The 17,365-nt window shown below is 53.8% G+C and overlaps 5 protein-coding genes across 5 annotated transcripts; 2 read left to right on the forward strand and 3 right to left on the reverse strand.

The window, feature by feature from the left end:
• Positions 1 to 451: 451 nt before the first annotated feature.
• Aspvir_009368 (uncharacterized protein) lies at positions 452 to 1,237 on the reverse strand (the record flags this gene model as incomplete). The annotated part of the gene is made up of 1 exon (XM_043272515.1): positions 452 to 1,237. One exon carries the CDS (start codon positions 1,235 to 1,237, stop codon positions 452 to 454), a length of 786 nt encoding a protein of 261 aa, XP_043128450.1.
• A 547-nt stretch (positions 1,238 to 1,784) lies between these two features.
• Positions 1,785 to 2,557, forward strand: Aspvir_009369 (uncharacterized protein; the record flags this gene model as incomplete). Its single annotated transcript, XM_043272516.1, has 3 exons — positions 1,785 to 1,901; positions 1,954 to 2,442; positions 2,492 to 2,557. The coding sequence occupies 3 exons, from the start codon at positions 1,785 to 1,787 to the stop codon at positions 2,555 to 2,557; spliced, it is 672 nt and encodes a 223-aa protein (XP_043128451.1).
• A 1,499-nt stretch (positions 2,558 to 4,056) lies between these two features.
• On the reverse strand, positions 4,057 to 5,152 carry Aspvir_009370 (uncharacterized protein; the record flags this gene model as incomplete). The annotated part of the gene is made up of 2 exons (XM_043272517.1): positions 4,057 to 4,434; positions 4,508 to 5,152. 2 exons carry the CDS (start codon positions 5,150 to 5,152, stop codon positions 4,057 to 4,059), a joined length of 1,023 nt encoding a protein of 340 aa, XP_043128452.1.
• A 741-nt stretch (positions 5,153 to 5,893) lies between these two features.
• Positions 5,894 to 13,546, reverse strand: Aspvir_009371 (polyketide synthase; the record flags this gene model as incomplete). The annotated part of the gene is given in 7 exon segments (XM_043272518.1): positions 5,894 to 6,002; positions 6,078 to 7,069; positions 7,122 to 8,753; positions 8,814 to 10,462; positions 10,482 to 11,868; positions 11,907 to 13,284; positions 13,314 to 13,546. 7 exon segments carry the CDS (start codon positions 13,544 to 13,546, stop codon positions 5,894 to 5,896), a joined length of 7,380 nt encoding a protein of 2,459 aa, XP_043128453.1.
• Positions 13,547 to 15,738: 2,192 nt separating this feature from the next.
• Aspvir_009372 (uncharacterized protein) lies at positions 15,739 to 17,236 on the forward strand (the record flags this gene model as incomplete). Its single annotated transcript, XM_043272519.1, has 6 exons — positions 15,739 to 15,764; positions 15,827 to 16,270; positions 16,353 to 16,593; positions 16,646 to 16,785; positions 16,839 to 16,949; positions 17,023 to 17,236. 6 exons carry the CDS (start codon positions 15,739 to 15,741, stop codon positions 17,234 to 17,236), a joined length of 1,176 nt encoding a protein of 391 aa, XP_043128454.1.
• Between the last annotated feature and the right edge of the window lie 129 nt (positions 17,237 to 17,365).

The following is a 17,365-nucleotide window of genomic DNA, read 5'->3' on the forward strand; positions in this document are numbered from 1 at the left end:
TGTTTAGTGGCATCTAAGGTACAGACTTAATTAATGAGGTATGTGTTTGTTCTGAAATGGAATAATATGTTGTAGAAGGCGTCCACTAACAGCAATGAAGATTTAGGCGCTAAGAAAACTGGGTCAAGGAGCCCTTCATGGTCCAAGCCCCACTTACCGGAAGAGGCTACTTAACTAGACATGTCTCGATAACAAGCTCTTTTAGGAATTCAAGAGGTTCCATCCTCAAGCCCAGGAGCCAGAACTTTTAGAAGATGCACTACTGTTAACTCACAAGACTGGTTTGATTTTAAGTGAGACCATTTCAGAAAGAGACAAATTTGCAAAATGGTTGCTAAATTGTGGTACGAAGTAGTGACATAAGTGAAGGTGAAGATGTGCAAATGGTTCAAGGAGTCGAATGAGGCGGAAGTTTCTTCCAGTCACACGCTCATTAGATCAAGGAGCAGTATCACTGGAGGGACCAACCCTGGTCACTCGCAGCCAGCATACCCAAGTACCAGAGTCCAAGTAGAACAGTTAATTGGGGTTGAGAAGCGCTACCTTTGGCAGTCCAGGGAATGGATGCCGACAGCTCCAGATTCCCATTCCTGTCAAGCCTTCGAACAGCGACAAGCTCACAATCAGTAAGGATAAAGCCGTAGCGCGTATTGTGTTGCTTCATATAGAAATTGAGCTGAGACAGGACTTGTTTGAACTCCATCCGATTGCTTGGATTGGGATGATTTCGCAGACCCAGCGACCACTTGTATGAAGGCTTGATATCCCCGGGCGCTCTGTTCGGTCTCGTTTTCGCTGGAAGGTTTGGGTCAAAGAAGGCTTGGTCGGGAACGTAACCACCAGGTGTCTCGGCCATTGAGCCAACATCGTAGTGTAAGACTGTAAGGCCGGCTAGCTGTCGGGTAGAGTCCATATAAGCGAAACCGCATCGGAGGGCGCGTATGACCCGGCTGGTCAAGTAGCTGTCAATGCGGGAACGAACAGCACTTTCGGAGTTAATTGGGCGCGGGGGCGACGGTTGAACTGGCTCATCCATGATACGTGCTGTTTCTAGGACAGCACCGTATTGTTGCTGGATTGAAGCAAGATTAAAGTCTGCCCAGTGGCCCACGTTGTTGATATCGGCAGCCCCGTAACGTTCATTTCGTGTGTTTTGGGGTGACTGACCCTGCTCAATGACGGGCAGCGGATGGAAACCGTGCTGCAGATAGGCCATGAGCGTAACCTGATTTGCCATTGTAAGCTGAAAGCAGTGATTTCGCTTTGTAGGGTGATGAGATGGAATTTCCTCTGCAAAAGTTAACACCTGAAGCAAAGGAGCAGATATTTATACCTCAGCTGGATCATTTTGTCTCCAGTAGGGGACTATCCTTATCAATGTACTTTTGCCGGCCAGCCTGATGTAGCTTGACAGGTAGTGAGGAGCCGCGCGCGTCCATTATCAGTCTAAGTATCATTTGCTATGGTTAACTTTGCTCTGGTATTAGCGGGAAGGGCTGAGGATGAATCCTAGTCCAAAACTTTTGAACCCCCCATCTGTATTTAGGAGTGAAGTGGACTTGCGGAGATCTCATTGGCCTGCATGTGACCCACCGCAAATTAGCCGAAAATGGACCAGGTGGGTCCAATGCCTTAGGCAGAAATGGCCGCCCATCCCAGCGTCATATCCCTTTAAACTACTCCGTACCTCCATCCAACTCTACAGAACCGAAACAGCCAAGTTTCATCTGCTCGCCATACGCCTTTTCCTATGTCAGCTCATTCACAGCAACACCAACTTAATGATGTCGGAACTTGATCTGAAGCCCTCGGAGGTTATTTTCCTTGAAGTACTCAACCGGAGCAAAAATACTGTTATCTTCAAGGTGGCTATTCATGGGAAGATATGTGTTATGAAAGTGGTAAGGCCGCGCTTCACTTATTGTTGACAGCGGCTTCGCTGAACGCTTTTAGTATCATGACAGAGGCAGATCGGATTGGGATCCAGTTAACCGCGAGGTCAACCTTTTCCTTTGTGAATCGAGCGCTTATCGGCGGCTGAAAGAGAAGGGTTTCTGCGAGCGAGGCGTCGTTCCTGATTTCTATGGTATCATCGCAAACATACAGCCAACACTCTGGCCGCATCTCTATATGTTTCTGGATGATAAGCTGCCTCCGAACGCTATCATTATCGAATACATTCCAAACATGAAGCAAATAGACCTCTCAAATTTCTCAAGGCAACGGGTGGAAACCTTCCGCGATATTCTCTTTCAAATGCATCAGGCGAAAATCCTTCACGGTGATCCTAAACCAAGGAATATGATGATCGCCAAAAATAGGGTCCTTTGGATTGATTTTGACTCTGCACAGACGTTCTTGGAGGACCAGGCGCTTACATCAATCCAAGACAAATGGTTCAAGGAAGAGGTCGAACTGATGGAATACTTTGTGGAAGCTTTGGTATGTTTTAGCAAGACTGGTAACACGCCTTTTACTGACTGCTGTGCAGACCCAAGATTTTGCCGAAGGGAAGATAAACCACACATACTCTTACTATTATGATTGGTTTGTTTAGAAAAGTTGAAGGGATGTGGACCGGTTAAATTTAGTGCGGCGTTCTCGGCGAGGGAAAGAATATTATTATTAGATTTCCAATGTAGCGTTCATTTGATTGGGAAGTGCGAATCTCAGAAGTTGGATCACAACCTGCGGCAAAAGTTGCATGCATCTCTAGCTCTGGATGGTTCGAGGCTGACTTAACGGGATTGGCTGTTAATGAGTATCTCAATTCGGGCGCTACCTAAGATTAGTGCGGGGTACTTTCTGTTCTGAATGAAGGACGCAAGCGCTGACACTGCCTCAAAGACATGGCGTGACCTGAGCCACTATGCAAGGGAGGTGCTCACTACACAAGACACTCGTGGTTTCGCCTTGGGATTTACGCCCTGTGGACCCGCATGCGGCTTTGGGAGTTAGATCAAGTGGAGGATATCTCTTCGTCGAAGAGTTCCGTGTCTTTTTCGATCTGAGTCCGGAACATGGTCGTTATCTTCTAGAATATTGTTGTGGTAGCGGAATAATGATAAGCTTTGAGCAGGATGTTCTGAAGTTTGAGAGGTGAGAATGTTTTGCTTAAGGGATTGAAAGCGTCCAGTCTACCATGACGGGAGTGCGCAATGATTGCTTTTATACATTCCAGATACAATAGGTATGTGAGCCTCACACCTAGAATGGAAATTCGTACTGTATTCTTGACGCCACTTAACGTCATGCTCTCAGCACTTAAAGGGGCTTACCGTTTGACCTGAAGAGTAACTCGAATTCGCTAGGATAGAGTTCATCCTACCCGTTCGCATGTTGAGGTATGTCAGATGCAAGCCTGGCTTGTAGTTTGTTCTTGCAAGCTGAACACACCAAGTATAAGCCACAAAGTGGAGACAAGTAGTGTTCAAGTTTTATGTCTTTTGTATACTCATATAAACCCACGGTGGTCATTGGTTGGTCAACTATTCCATAGTCTCCCTTTGAGACTTCTTGACTTTCATAAGCCGCGCCACTAAGTAGTCTTGCGACAGGATCTACTGTGACTGTGACAAGAAGTCGCGGCTTATCTAGTCTGAAGCGGAGCGCACAGGAATGATAGGACCACCTACCTGGAATTGTTGCAGTGCTGGACATGGAACAGCATACGTCTCGAAAAGCGTCTTTTGGCCGTCTGTCTATCGTCATCGTCTATCAGAACCCGTTCAAAGAAAGATACGCTGCTGCTGTATTTGCCCTGCAGCCTTCACGCGGTTAATCTGGGATGGCTGAAGCTGAAGTCCAGAGGATAACGTCATGCGACTTTTCATATAGACACCCGGATCGAGAGGGGTGAGACTATATTCTGAAGCCTTGTAATCTCCACTCGCCAAACCTAAGTCGCCTTTCGCAGCATCACCTTTGGATGTGGAGCTCACAGAAGAGAAGCCAGAGGATAATACCTCAGTAGCAGGAGTAGCAGCTCCGAATTAGATCCACGTTATCATTCTGCTTTAGCCTATAGATCATACATCTTCTTGGTAGAACAAAAAGCTACCCAAGAGACTCGATTCCGCCCAAGGCGTTATCGGTCCACTCTCGGAGTCGTTTCGGAAACGTCTGATCCTGTAAGGCGGGCGATAACTTTCCAGGTACGCCCACAGGTTCATAATACGTGCCGCTTACCACCTCTGAGCTCGTGGCGGCCCATAGATGATTTCTGATCCCGGTAGTCACAGGCACACAGAAGAATGGTGCAATAGGCTTGGTCAAGCGTGCAGGGGTACTTTCTTTCCACAATGACCTAGCCATGCCCGTAAGAATTCTCCCTGGATGTATAGCGACTGTTTTAATCTGTGGATAGTCGCGGCTGAGCTCTTTCATTAGGCCAATGAGGGCTGCTTTGCTCTGGCCGTAGCGCTTTGGATATGGCTGAAAACAACGTTAGATTCTATGATTTTTTCGTCTACGCCAAGCATCCGAAGAGAGAAACAAAAACACTGACCAGATTCGCACAGCTGGTCTTGACAAGGTCAAAATCGACGCCTTGTTTAGGTGCTGAAACGTGTCCCTCGCTTGACACAACAACGATGCGTACATCGGCGCCGGGCTGTTGCTGCGTTGTGTGAAGCAGGATCGGCATTACCAGACGGGTCAAAAGCGCATGGCCGAGATAATTGACCCCAAAATGGGTCTCGTAGCCTTCCATGGTTGTTGCCGGAGGGACGCGAATGATACCTGCATTCAAGATGAGAATGTCCAGACGTTGTTCTTGAGCAGCAAACGTCTGGGCGCATTTTCGAACGCTATCGAAAGACGCAAGGTCCAAATCGAGAAAACGGATCTCGGTCGACGTTGTGACGGCCGTTTCCACGGTGGGGGGTATGGAGTCTCCGTAAGCCTCGGAAGCAATCTGGTGGGTCAGAGCTTGTTTGGCGTCGTCGTCGCGTGGCAGATCTGCGATGTAGATGCGGCTAGGCCGGCCATAACGAGCCAGCTCTATGGCCGTTTGTTGGCCGAGGTCACCTGCGGCGCCCGTGATGAAGATGACCTTGCCTGCCATCGACGGGATATCTTGCGCGGGGTTAAAAGCAGGAGCACCGTCGCGAGACGCATCATTTTGCGATCCGAATAGAACAACGCGAATCATAAAATGGTACTCATGGCCAGAGCAAAGGTGGTGATGACCAGAAGACCAACTATGAGGGTGAAGAGCATAATCTGAAGGGTTGTGATTGTTCTGAATACGGGTTTGCTACAAGCGGAGGGTCATGCAGCTGGGTCAGGCGCTGTGGATGTTCGGAAGACTGGTGTCAGCGCGATATAAGGGAAAAATCTAAGGATAATTAGGGAGGAGAAGGGCTGACAAAAGAAAGGCCTCAGAAATGCCTCTTTTCCCGACTGGTTGACGTGGCTAGCCGCAGCAGCCTTGTCCAGAAGGGTTGCATCCTGGTAGTAGTAAGATATCTGACTAAGATTTACGCATCGAATATGGGGACCTGTGAATCGACGCCCTGTTTCGTCCCCAGAGCCCCAGGCACAATCTCCGAGGGAGAACTGGATATAGCAGTAGCCTTCGTTGGGATGCGTTATTGCTTCTTGTACTTAGGAGCGAGGAAGGCTGGTATCCCGAAACGCAGAGCAAGACTCGCAGTCGGCCCGAAGTCCACATCTTATACTAGTCGTAATTCACACTTCTTAGCTCTCTTGCCGTAAAAGGATCTAAACTCTTAAAGGCAGCAGCCACAGCCCGCGAGCTCAATCATCGCCCGCCTTTTCCTCCTCGGAAGACATGGCGGCTGGTGCAGCCCTCATCCTGAACGATACTTGCTACGACTTTTCAGTGAGCACCCGCTTTTCCCGTCCAGAATTCCAGTCCCACCGCGACCCCTTATTCCCGACCAGACTGAATAATAGTCTTGACAATATCTGCCGCACGGTCTAGCGCAGCTTTGAAGCGCTCGGCGACCGTTCGAGGGCTGACATAGCACACCTCCAGACTGCAAGTATGTTAGCTGCATGCTCCGGACCGGACGGAGGAGAAGGGGGGGGGAGGGGGGGCAGGGGCTACTCACGAATCTTCGTTCACGGTGTAGTTCATCCACACGTTCTCTGGGTCCTCCATCGTGTAGCCGGGATCCTGGGCCAGTTTCTTCTCGATCATGGTCTGCATGATCAGGCGCGGGTAGCCCCTCTTCCACACCGGGTCGGAGAACAGCTCGGGAACGGTGTCAGCGTCGGCGTCGGCGGCGCCCTCTTCGTGCGCCTCGTGGCTCATGACCTCAAGCACGTCCATCAGCCGGAAGTAGTTGCGGCCCTCGCCGCCCTTGACGATCTGCGCGTTCATCTCGCGCGCCGCCCGCAGTAGCTGGGCGCGAGCCTCGGCCCGTGGCACGCTGCTGTCGAGCGCCGCGTCGCAGAAGTCCACCACTGACTTCAGCACCACCTGCACGATCTCGGGCCGGCCGAGGTGGAAGTGCGCCGTCGACACCGTCTCCCAGCTTGCTGGTAGGTAGCCAAAGTACAGCCGGCTGGCGAGCTGGATCGTCAGGTCCACGGTCGCCTTGATCGGCGCCGAGTGGGCGAGGAGGACGGCCTTGCCGAACGACGGGACGAGGTGCGGCGTGTAGATCTTCGCCCCGGTGGTCACGGCGTACTTGTTGCGCAGCATCGTCATGCGGGCCTCGATCTCTGCCGTCGTCGCCACCAAGGGGATCTCCTCCAGGCTGGCGGGATCGACGACGGCTTCGCCGTCCGGACCGGGGATGTCGTTCTCTGGGTCCAGGGTGTCGATGCTGCCCTGTAGCCTCTGCGAGATCTGCGACGTGGTCATGAAGTCGATCATGGAATGCTCAAAGATGGTACCGGACTTGCCGTTGGCGGTGACGAGAAGCTGTAGTGTCTTGTCGTGCCAGCGGTTGAACGAGTCATCAAGGTATCCGAACCAGACCCATTCCTCACGCGTGACCGGGCTGTCATCATCAAGACACATGACAAAGACGGATTCCTCCAACGTTTTGATATACGCGGCGTTCCTCGCGTCCAGCGACAGGAGCTTCTGTCGGTTCTGGGACATAGGTAGTATATCAATTGCGGTACAGAGGCAGAGCAAGACCTACAGTGGCCCAACTGTCACGGTTGTCTGTCGTCAGGATGCCCGTCCAGAGCCTTTCCTCGAGGTTGAGGTCAAGGATTGCTTGGTATATTCCTTTCAGCTTCGGATACGAGACGATGTCATCTCCTTCCCGTAGTGACACGCGGAACAAGTGTCCTCTTCGCAACACGGCGACGTATTCCACCCCCGGATACCTCATCATCTTATCACAGCCCACGTTTGGCTCTCTCAGGGCATTGAAAAGCCACGTTAGACAGTAGCCGCAGTTTGGCCTCTCCCCCAGAAAGTCAGGCTTTAGTTTCCTAGAATCCAGGTCATGCTTAAACTCGCACAGGGCCCTGGTAAGCGCGGCCGCTCGCTGGGCCTGTGAGTGAGGCACGGCGCTGTCAAAGTGCGTGCCGAGAAAGCTGCTGAATGGCACCAGAGGATATCTTCGCTTGAGGTGCAGTGCCTTGAGAAGGGGACCAGCAATCCAGCTCTCCACGTTTGGGTCGTCGGCCTTGGCGCGAAGCTGGTTGTACAGCCTGCGGCCGAGACTGCCCGGTGCAGCGAGGGCGTGGGCCTTGCGGCTGAGCTCCGCATACTCTTCCTGCGTGTGGGCAAAATGGCCGATGCTGTTGAGGAGGTCGTTAACTGCCTCGTCAAGGTCGACAAGCGGGTGCCTAGGTAGCTCCTTGCTCGCCCTGCAACAGTAGAAGCTATGATTCGGCCCCGACTGGCCATTTGTTGGGACCTTCTCATTCTCCGCCTGAGTGGTGATCTCCTGCGGCCGTGCTTGGCGGATGTCGTCGGGGATCAGCTTCGACCGCGAGGCGACCGTCGCCGCCAGTGCCATAATGCTGCCAGCACCGCCCAGCTCCGACGTTTGGAGGTTGACTTGGAACGTGCGCACCACCCAGTTCTTCAACTCGATGCTGACGAGGGAGTCGAGACCGATGGTCGCAAGCGACTGATCGACCCTGATGTCGTCGATCGGCCGGTCAAGGAAGACGGCGAACTTGGTCAGCGTGGCGTCCCGGATGAGCTGCTCAGCCTCCTCCATCGTTTTCACACTACCCAGAGCCTTCTTCAAGTCAATCTTGTCGGTCTGCGTGGTGCCTGCAGTTTGCTTCCTCTGTGAATGGGCCAGCTGGCTGAAGACGGGATTCTCAAGAAGGAGCTCGTCGTTGGCGTCCAACATGGACTGGTGCGTGACGCCCTGGATTGTTTGGTGCAGGTGGCGGTCCCGGGCGAGACCGGTCGTGGCATACTCGATATTAGCAAAGAACTCGTCAAAGGAGATGTCCATAACACTGTTCTGCCGGAGAGACGCCCTCATGCCACCGATGGACATGTCGCCTTGTTGTGCCTCTTTGTGGGCGGCGTGCGCGTCGACGGAGACGGCACCGACGTTGACCGAGATGTAGTGCGTGTGAGGGTGGCCGGCGTGGGCACGAGCAAAAGCGTCTTGAAAGCCATTTCCGGCGGCGTAGTTGGACTGGCCAGCCTTGCCAACGACGGCCACGACTGAGGAGAGGGTTAGGAAGGAGTCCAAATCAGGCGAGGCAAAGAACTTGTCGAGATTGAGGGTCCCGAAGACTTTAGGCTGGAGTGGTAGCTTCCACTGCTCGATAGTCATCTGGGCGAATGTCCGGTCCTGTTCCAAAGTGTTAGAAGATCGTATCGAACTGAAATGCCCAAGTACTTGACGACTTACCCTGAGCACCAAAGCACCGTTCACCACACCCCTAACGGGGGGCAGCTTGGAGCAGTATGACGCAGCGCGTTTCATGCTCTCTTCATCTGTGATATCGCACTGGAGGATATGAAGTTCGCCCCCATGTTCCCTGACCGCAGCCATGTACTTCTGTTTCGTCTCGTTATCGATGGCACGCCGAGAAAGAGACACCACATGTCCGGCGCCTCGAGAGGCCAGAAACACACAGATCCGCGAGGTCAGATCACCGAGGCCTCCGGCCGCGACGTAGGTACTGTCCTTGCGTACCCGCAGCGGCAGGGGCTTGGCAGGGAGGCACTTGACCGTGGACGTAGGCTCGACCTGGAGGACAACCTTGCCGGTGTGCTTCCTCGAGCCTAAGAAGCGGAATGCATCCTCAATCTGATCAATGGGGTAGGTGGTGATAGGGTGTATGGGACGCAATGCCTTGGACTCGAGGAGGCTGATGATGTCGCCCAACATACGGTGGACGCGCCCGGGGTCTCGAGCCGACAGTGTTTCCAGGTCGAAGGCGTGGAAGGTGATCGACCTGCTGAATGCAGCCATGCTCAGCTGGGATCCTTGTTGCATCCCACTCTTGCTTAGCTCGATGAACGTCCCAAGGGACTTGACGCAGTCGAGGCTGTCCCTGAGCGCCTCTCCTGCCGACGAGTTGAGCACGAGATCCACTCCCTCACCATTGGTGAGTCGCATGATGCCCCGCGTGAGCGAGCCAGTCTGGCTGAAGAAGATATGATTTTCCGGAACGCCGTACTCGTCCATAATCAGCTTTCGCTTCGCAGCCGTGCTGACTGTGCAGTAGATGGTCGCGCCGATATGCTGCGCGAGCTGAATGGCCGCCTGGCCCACGCCTCCGGACGCAGCCTGGATCAGAACTGACTGGCCCCTCTCGAGACGGGCGGTTCCCATGATGCAGTGATAGGCCGTCACGTACGCGTGCGGAATGGATGCCGCGATTGTGGCGGACATCCAGCCAGGCGTCTTGTGGGCCAGATGTTCATGGACGCGCGAAAGGTTGCCGAACGGCTGTGAGCCGAAACCCATGACGCGATCGCCTACCTGGTACAAACTCCGCATATCTTCGCCCACAGCCGTTACAACGCCGGCAAACTCGCCAGCCATATGGGCGCCGGGAACCCCCTGGCCAAGAGCAAGGCTGACGTCCTTGTAATTCACGCCGTGGGCCTCGGCCCTGACCTCGATCTGGAATGGCCCGAGAGCAGCCGACATGTCATCGTCGACGAAGCGCAGCGAACTCAGCAGTCCCGGTGTCGCGATCTCGGCCTTGAGCACTCGATCGCCCTGGTAGGGGGCAGTCTCTGTCTCGTCGGCGGCTCCCAGCCCCGTACGGCGCCGGGCCCACTGCAAGAATTCGGCATCCGGCTTGACACGGGGGATCAGAACGCGGTCGTCCTCGTAGGCGAACTCCGGCTCCAAAGACGGCGCGTCCTCCGTGGCCGGCCAGAAGCGCCTGCGTGCCACGTCGGCGACGACCCGGGCCGTCATCTCCGGATGCAGAGCGGGTTGGCGGATGTCGAGGGTGCCGAGACCGGTGTTGCTGCTCTCCCGCCGGAGAACGCGGACGAGGGCGTTGGCCAGGCCCTTGTAGGCTGAGGCGGCGGGGTCAGCTGTGTCTTGGAGGAGCACCCATAGGACTCGGCATTTTGCGCTGAGGAGGGCGTTGACCGTCTCGAATAGTTGGGGCTGGGGGTCGAGGAGGAGCCGTTTTTTCCGCGCGGTCGAAGATAACATAGAGGCTGTCTTCCTGAGGTTTGACTTGCTCCCACGGGCACTCTATGGCATCAATATTGCGGGAGGCGAATTCCGCGGCGGTCTTTACCACATGGTCGTCAACGCCGTCGCTGATCAGAACGGCGCTGTGCCTGGCAAGTGTCCCGTTGCTTGGCGAGGGCTCAGCTTTGGCTACCATCATGCATTCCCAAGAAAGGTGGATCCCCCCGAACCCGTTCCTCGCCAGTACATCCTGCCACTGGTTGCGGAACAGCAGCGGACTGTCGACCCGGAAATCGTCCTCGGAGGCCCACCATCCGGTGAGCGAGCCGGCCACGAGACCAAAGGCCGCGCCTCTCGGCTCGATTTCAACAAGGACTAGGCTGCCCCCCGGCTTAAGCAGCTTGCGCACGCGGCTCATCGTCACGTCGATTTTCCTTGTCGCGTGGAGCACGTTGGCCACCACCACCACGTCGTAGGACCCAGGCTCGAAGCCCTGCTCGATGGGAGCCGCGTCCACATCCAGCGTGCGGAACTCCATGACGTCCTCCCATTCGGCAAAGGTCTGGCGTGCGTCGTCGAAGAATCCGCTGGAGACATCGGTAAAGGTGTATTTTTCGACGGGGAGGCCGACGGCGCCGTTCTGGCCGGAAAGCCCGCGGAAGAGCCATTTGGTGCAGCCTCCCGTCCCCGCACCGGCCTCGAGGACGCGAAGGCGCGGGTTCTTGAATGTAAGGATCTTCAGGTACGCCACTACGGCTTCATAGGGGCCGACAAGAATACCACTCTCGTAGTACCTCGATAGGAGATTGCCTTCCAGCATGACGTCCAAGGGCTGGGTTTCCCCAGTCAGGATGCGAGGGAGGGCTTTGCCGACGCGGGCAAGGAGTTGCAGCTGAGCTGAGGTCTCAGACGACTCGATGCTTTGCAGAACGCCCTTCTCTTCTTCCGCAGTCAAGCCTGAGATGATCTGACGGCAATAGTCCGAGGATAACCACCTCTTCATCCAGTCAAAGAAGTTGACTTGCTGCGGCGTCACCATGCCAGCATTGCTCTCCTCAACGTAGCGCACGGCATCTCGAAACCAGATGGACGAGGCCTGGTCCGTAACAAGGTATTCCTTGTCAGACTCCTGAATAGACACTTTGGTTCCGTCAAATCCGTGTGTCGTGTTTGCCTCTAAGCCCAGGGTAGACGAGAGCACCTGGCGGAATGAGCTTCCTGTCATGAAGTCGGCGTCAAGGTTCCAGTCGAGTCGGTTCACCGCATCCTGAACGAAAGGCCGGTCCTCTTCCTCGCGAGTCTCGCCAATGGCTCTCAAGTGGACAGAAGTCGAATGACCGGGCTGAGATGGCCATCCGCATCCTTCTGGAACACCCAACCCTCCCCCCTGGACGCTTTCGGGCCGTCAGCTTCGATCTGCATGGCCCCAGTCAGGATGGTCTCTGGCGTGGTGGAGAGACTGGCACTAATCTCCAACAACGGGATCTTGGTCGGAACACATGCAGCGTTGGTGACGAATTTCTTGAACAGGATTGCGTTGATCTGTAGGGTGGCGTCCAGGGTAGTCGGATGGATGACATGGGGCCTGAAGGACCGGTACGGCATCAAAGGAGCAATGTCTGGCGTGCATATTTCGCAGACGCCCCGGGCTTTGCCGTACCTGGCCGAAACGACTGGGGTAAATGCACCGCTAAACTCGTTTCCTGTCAGTCTTGCAAAGTCGTAGAACTCCGACTTGGTCATGTCTGTGTCGCAGCTTTGCTGAGAAGCTGCTAGGAATTGCATGGCCTCTTCCCGGCGCAGTTCCCCTTCTCTGGTCCCCTCGACTTCGTCATGTTCGCCCGTCTCGTGCTCGACCGTGATCTCGCCGGAGCAGTGCTCACTCCACGAGCCGTCAGCGTTGTAGGACCTGGTCCGGAACGAATCCCAGCGGCTGCCCTCGTACTGGTTCGCGGCCGACATGCTCAGTTGGACTTCCACCTCGCCGGAGCTGCTGTCATCCGGCTCGTTGAGGACGATGGGATTGGATATCGCCACGTTGCGGAGGACAAACTTGGCGATGGGCTTTTGGAGGCCTCTCATCTGCACAAGCTGCTTCGTTGCCTCCATGGCCATTGTCAGGTAGCCTGCACCCGGGTAGAGGGTGAAACCCTCAACCATATGGCCTCTGAGCCAGGGCAGGCTGTCCAAGTTGATAAAATACCTCAAGCGCGGCTCATGAATCGTGCTGGCCGGGTCGAACAGGCCGAGGAGGTCGTGGTGTGGGAACTGGCGGAAGCGGTGGGCCTTGCTGAGCCTAGACTCGCGCCAGAACGGCGCGAGGTCCCATGAATATAGTTTCATGTCCCTGATGATCTCTGGTTTTGTCTTGTCGGTCATTGTGAGCACCGCAGTCATGTCGACCACGAGACCGAGCTCGAACACTCTGCCAACGAGCGCCAGGGTGGACTGTACAGCATCCGTGTTGCGCTGTAGAGCAGAAAGGTACTCGAATTTGTATTTCTTAGCTCCTTCCTGTGTGAGAGTCTGGCGAGAAGGGCCCGCAAGGGCCGAGTGCGGCCCGATTTCAACAAATACACCCACGTCCATGTTGGCATCGTGCTTGATCTGGTCGTTTCGTAGCAGCGTCAACGCCTGGCTGAACTTCACCTGCGACACCAGGTTGGATGTCCAGTAGTCGGAACCGAAGCCAGTTGACTTGATGGCGCCGGTGACGCTGGAGTAGAAGGTCACGCCGTCCCTTACTCTGGAGGACTCGATATTGCCGATAGCCTCTTCCCGTGCTTCGTGACCACGGACTGTTTCGCGTCAGGGTATGCGTCAAACCACTCCTCGGCAGCCCAGCGGTCCGCCGGAGTCTCCGTTCGGCCGCTGCGGCCCTCCGACAGGAGCTTCCATAGCCTGTCCAGGTTACTGGCCCCGCCAGGGAGCCTGCAGCCGACGCCGATGATGGCAATAGGAGCTGGAGTTGGAGACATGGCTTGCTTGAAAACAAAAGGCAATGGAAAGTCGAATATCAAGAGTACAGAACGTGTTATCAAGGCTATATCGGTGCCTACGCGCCTGTAAATATATACGGTTTATATACGTTGGCGATGCTATGTAGTAATGCGTAGCTAGGGTCGTTACAAGCGATTACCCACTGCGATTTAGCCGGATTTGCTCCTCCCAACAGGTGAAATGCTCGCGGGATCTTGTTTCCTATCAAGTCCCCGCTAGAGTATCATCTCCCTCGAAAAGAGAGTTCTCCAATTCCGGGACTTGTCGCTTAGAAGACGCCAATGCACTAGACCCAGGCGAGGCCGGGAATGGGTTCATCAGACCTCCGCTCCAGGTGGGCCACGCGGGGATCACTCCGAAATTAGACCATGCCGAGAGTGGAGAGAGATAGCATCGACATTGCTGGGGACGAGGTAGCCTTAACTCTATCCCCTAGACTGGAGTCAAGCCCAATCCAACAGTGGGTAGCGTTATCCCCTCTGCCGATTGGTCAGAACATCAATACAGAAGATAGGAGCTTGTTAAATCCACTATTTGACAGGGCTTCCACCAATCCAGGGAATACCCGAGGAAAGTGGCTGTTACTCATCTTCTGTCTTACAGTAGCGTGCTCTGTGACGCTGTAGTCGAGTCATGGTCAACCGTGTAGAGAGATCCGGACTTCAAGTCTCTCCTTAAACAGTAAGGGCGATGTATGGATATAACTACTTTTACCCGATAAAGATCCCATGGATTCGCCCCTGTGGCTAACCCTTTAGAGCAACTTCTGTGAATGATGTACTCGACAGTTGCGGTGGACTTTGCGAGACCGGGGATCAACAACATGACTCGGGATGCAACCATGGGAGAATTCTGGGCTTCGGGGAAATACGCATTGAGGATTTTCCGCCTATGAACCTAATTCGCTTAATTCGCTTGTAAAGGATGAGGCTTTTCATCTGAGCCGCTGTTGGCGCTGACCATCGATTCCAATGGTCACACCCAGATGCATTAGGTCCTCTGCAGTATAATAGCCTAAAGGGTGGTGTTGGTGCGGAGTTGTATCAACCCCTGGTGTCTTACTGTGCTAACTTGATGGCGCTCCTATTATCTAGTCCAATAACGTATTCACGGGCAGTGGAGTAAGCTTGACTAGTCTTATGATGAACAACCGGCCGGGGAGCTCCAGTTGGCGGGGAGAGTATGGGGAGGAGTCTAGGAGATCCATCGACGGATATGCGGCTTCCAAGCCGAGATAACCTAAGAAGGCTAAGATGTTGGAGTCGTCGTGGCGCCGGCGTCCCATTCCTAGCGCCCGTTTCTATGCCCTAGAACATTAGCCGTGGCTTTTTAGCGCTTACAATATGACGTGGTCTTACTAGCTAGTCGCGCTAGATTCAGTAGTTAGAGATAGGTATCACTATCAGAGTAATATGGCCCATACACAAGCCCGTTGCCCACTTAGTTGAGTTCGATGGTGATAACCTGGTTTCTGCCGTATGTCGGCAAAGGCAAAAGTTCCTGTAGCTCACTATGTGGCTGCTGCTGCTGCGTATAGACATATTAATGCGGAAAGCATTAATCGCAGCATCGAGGAAGAAGTAAAGAATATGAAACTAATTGCAGTCGCCCTTGAAATAGATCGTATAGGAAGCCCTATACTGATTTACGATATCTACTCTACCTATATAGTAGTCATAGTCATCGATATCAATAGGATTTCTAATTTCTTCTTCGTTGCTGATAGCTGCTTCCGCTCGGTAGGAATAAAGGTTTCTACCAAATGGATAGTAGATAGTAGAAGTACTATGTTATCATCCTGCTAAGCGAGACCGCGGAACTGGTAGCAACATCCCGAGCTTGCATGCGACTAGACAGCTGTCTTCCCGTCCTTCAATACTTCCAGCTGCGTCTGGTACTTGCACCCCCCACATTATCTTCCGCAGTCGGCGGATTGGATGCCTGGAAAGCCCTCTCGGCGATGTATATAAGTAGTCTCTCATTTCTGAGGTTATCCCAGTTCTATATCCCTACAATGCCAAGGCCTTGAGCCCAAGAAGCTTCCTCTCTCTCTACATCCTCATAGATCTCAACTCTTCCATGGATGCTAGATGCTCAATTCTGTTCTCGTCTTGTCAACCGAGATCTCGCACATTGAACGACTGCTTTGTCCTTGATCCGAACATCCGAAATGGCAGTGGCTTTAGGAGCACTCTGGTAAGTGTCTTCGCGCTGCACTAATTCGTGATTTGCGAGTTGACTTACACTACATATTGCAGGGCCTGGAGTGTCTTCAACAAAGCTGTCATATCGTACTATTCTAGCAAGTACAAACCCGTGCCCTTGCCTGAAAAGCATAACTACAGCCACAAAGACGTGAGCATTATCGTTCCGATAATCGACACCGAGTCGACCTTCACCGAGTGCATGCGTCTCTGGCTCAAGGCCAATCCTCGTGAGATCATCATCGCAACCGTCGAGCGGAACAAGGCCCGTGTCCTGCAGCTTATCGAGCCACTCCGGCAGCATGCTGACAAGATCATCATCGTGACTGCGCCGCTGGCCAATAAACGTCACCAGCTGATAGTCGGTGTCAAAGCGGCTAGAGGGAAAATCTTCGCTTTGGTGGATGACGATGTTTACTGGCGCGTCGACACCGTTGTCTCCTACCTCTTGGCTCCGTTTGAAGATGCCGAGGTCGGTGCGGTTGCCGGTATACAAAGGTTAGACCCCCCAAATTCAATGCCCATAATGCCAATAATGCCCACCCTGGGTACAAATATGACTGACTGAGATTTCTATCAGCGCCGAGGTCCCGCCCGAGCGCCAAGATGCACGAGTCATTACTCCCTGGGAAGCAACTGCGACGTTTGACTTGAACCAGTGGAAAAGCTCTCGGGAGGTGCACTTCGCTGCGGATGGAGGCTGCTGGTGCCTGTCGGCACGAACACTGTTCATCCGTGCTTCTATCCTCCAGGACCAGAGCTTCGCCGATGCATACACACAGGAGGTCATCGGCCGCCGGATCGTGAACACCGCTGACGATGTTCGTTTTGACGGGGCTGGTATTCGACCGCGGATGGAAGGTGTCGATCCAGAATACCCCCGAAGCCGAAGTCACCACCAACATCCCTCGGGACCACAGGTTTGTGTGGCAGCTGCTTCGTTGGGACCGGGGGAACTTTCGCACTTTTCTGGGGTATATCTTTGTATTCCCTGGCTATAGAAAATTGATGCAGTAGGTCGTTCCACGGGGTTGTCTGGTTTGCTTTGTTGACTCTCTACTTCCAGGAGACACCCATACACGACATCCAAGATGGTTGAGCGCCTCGCTCGTCCCATCTGGGCCCTTGCATACGTTTGGGCTTGGCTTCAAACGTGGCACACAGCGCCATGGATCGCGTGAGTACTCCACCGGCCGTGCTGCATACATATGTTTGCATTCATGACTCTATCTCACAACCATTCATAACAGCTACGCATACATTGCTTGGATGGCCTTTGGATGGAACGGATACCTTTCAACGTACCGAGGATTCCTCAAACGGTACCCCTATTGTGGACGGCAAGTGTGGGCGTTTCTTCTCATGGACTGTATTGGCCCCATCGTGGACATATACGTCTACTTGACGATGAACAACGATAACTGGTTGACTAGGACAGCGGACACGAAGGATATTGATGATTAGATGGTCATTATGTTTTAGGTATGGAAGGTGCGACTGGCCCAGTGCTATGATTAAGATATATAAATATGCAGCTAGATCTCATTCTGTATTGTTACCCTCTTCTGATCAGGCCGACGTTGTAGATAATAA

This window comes from Aspergillus viridinutans, assembly GCF_018404265.1.
Source record: "Aspergillus viridinutans IFM 47045 DNA, scaffold_8, whole genome shotgun sequence".
Lineage (NCBI taxonomy): Eukaryota > Fungi > Ascomycota > Eurotiomycetes > Eurotiales > Aspergillaceae > Aspergillus > Aspergillus viridinutans.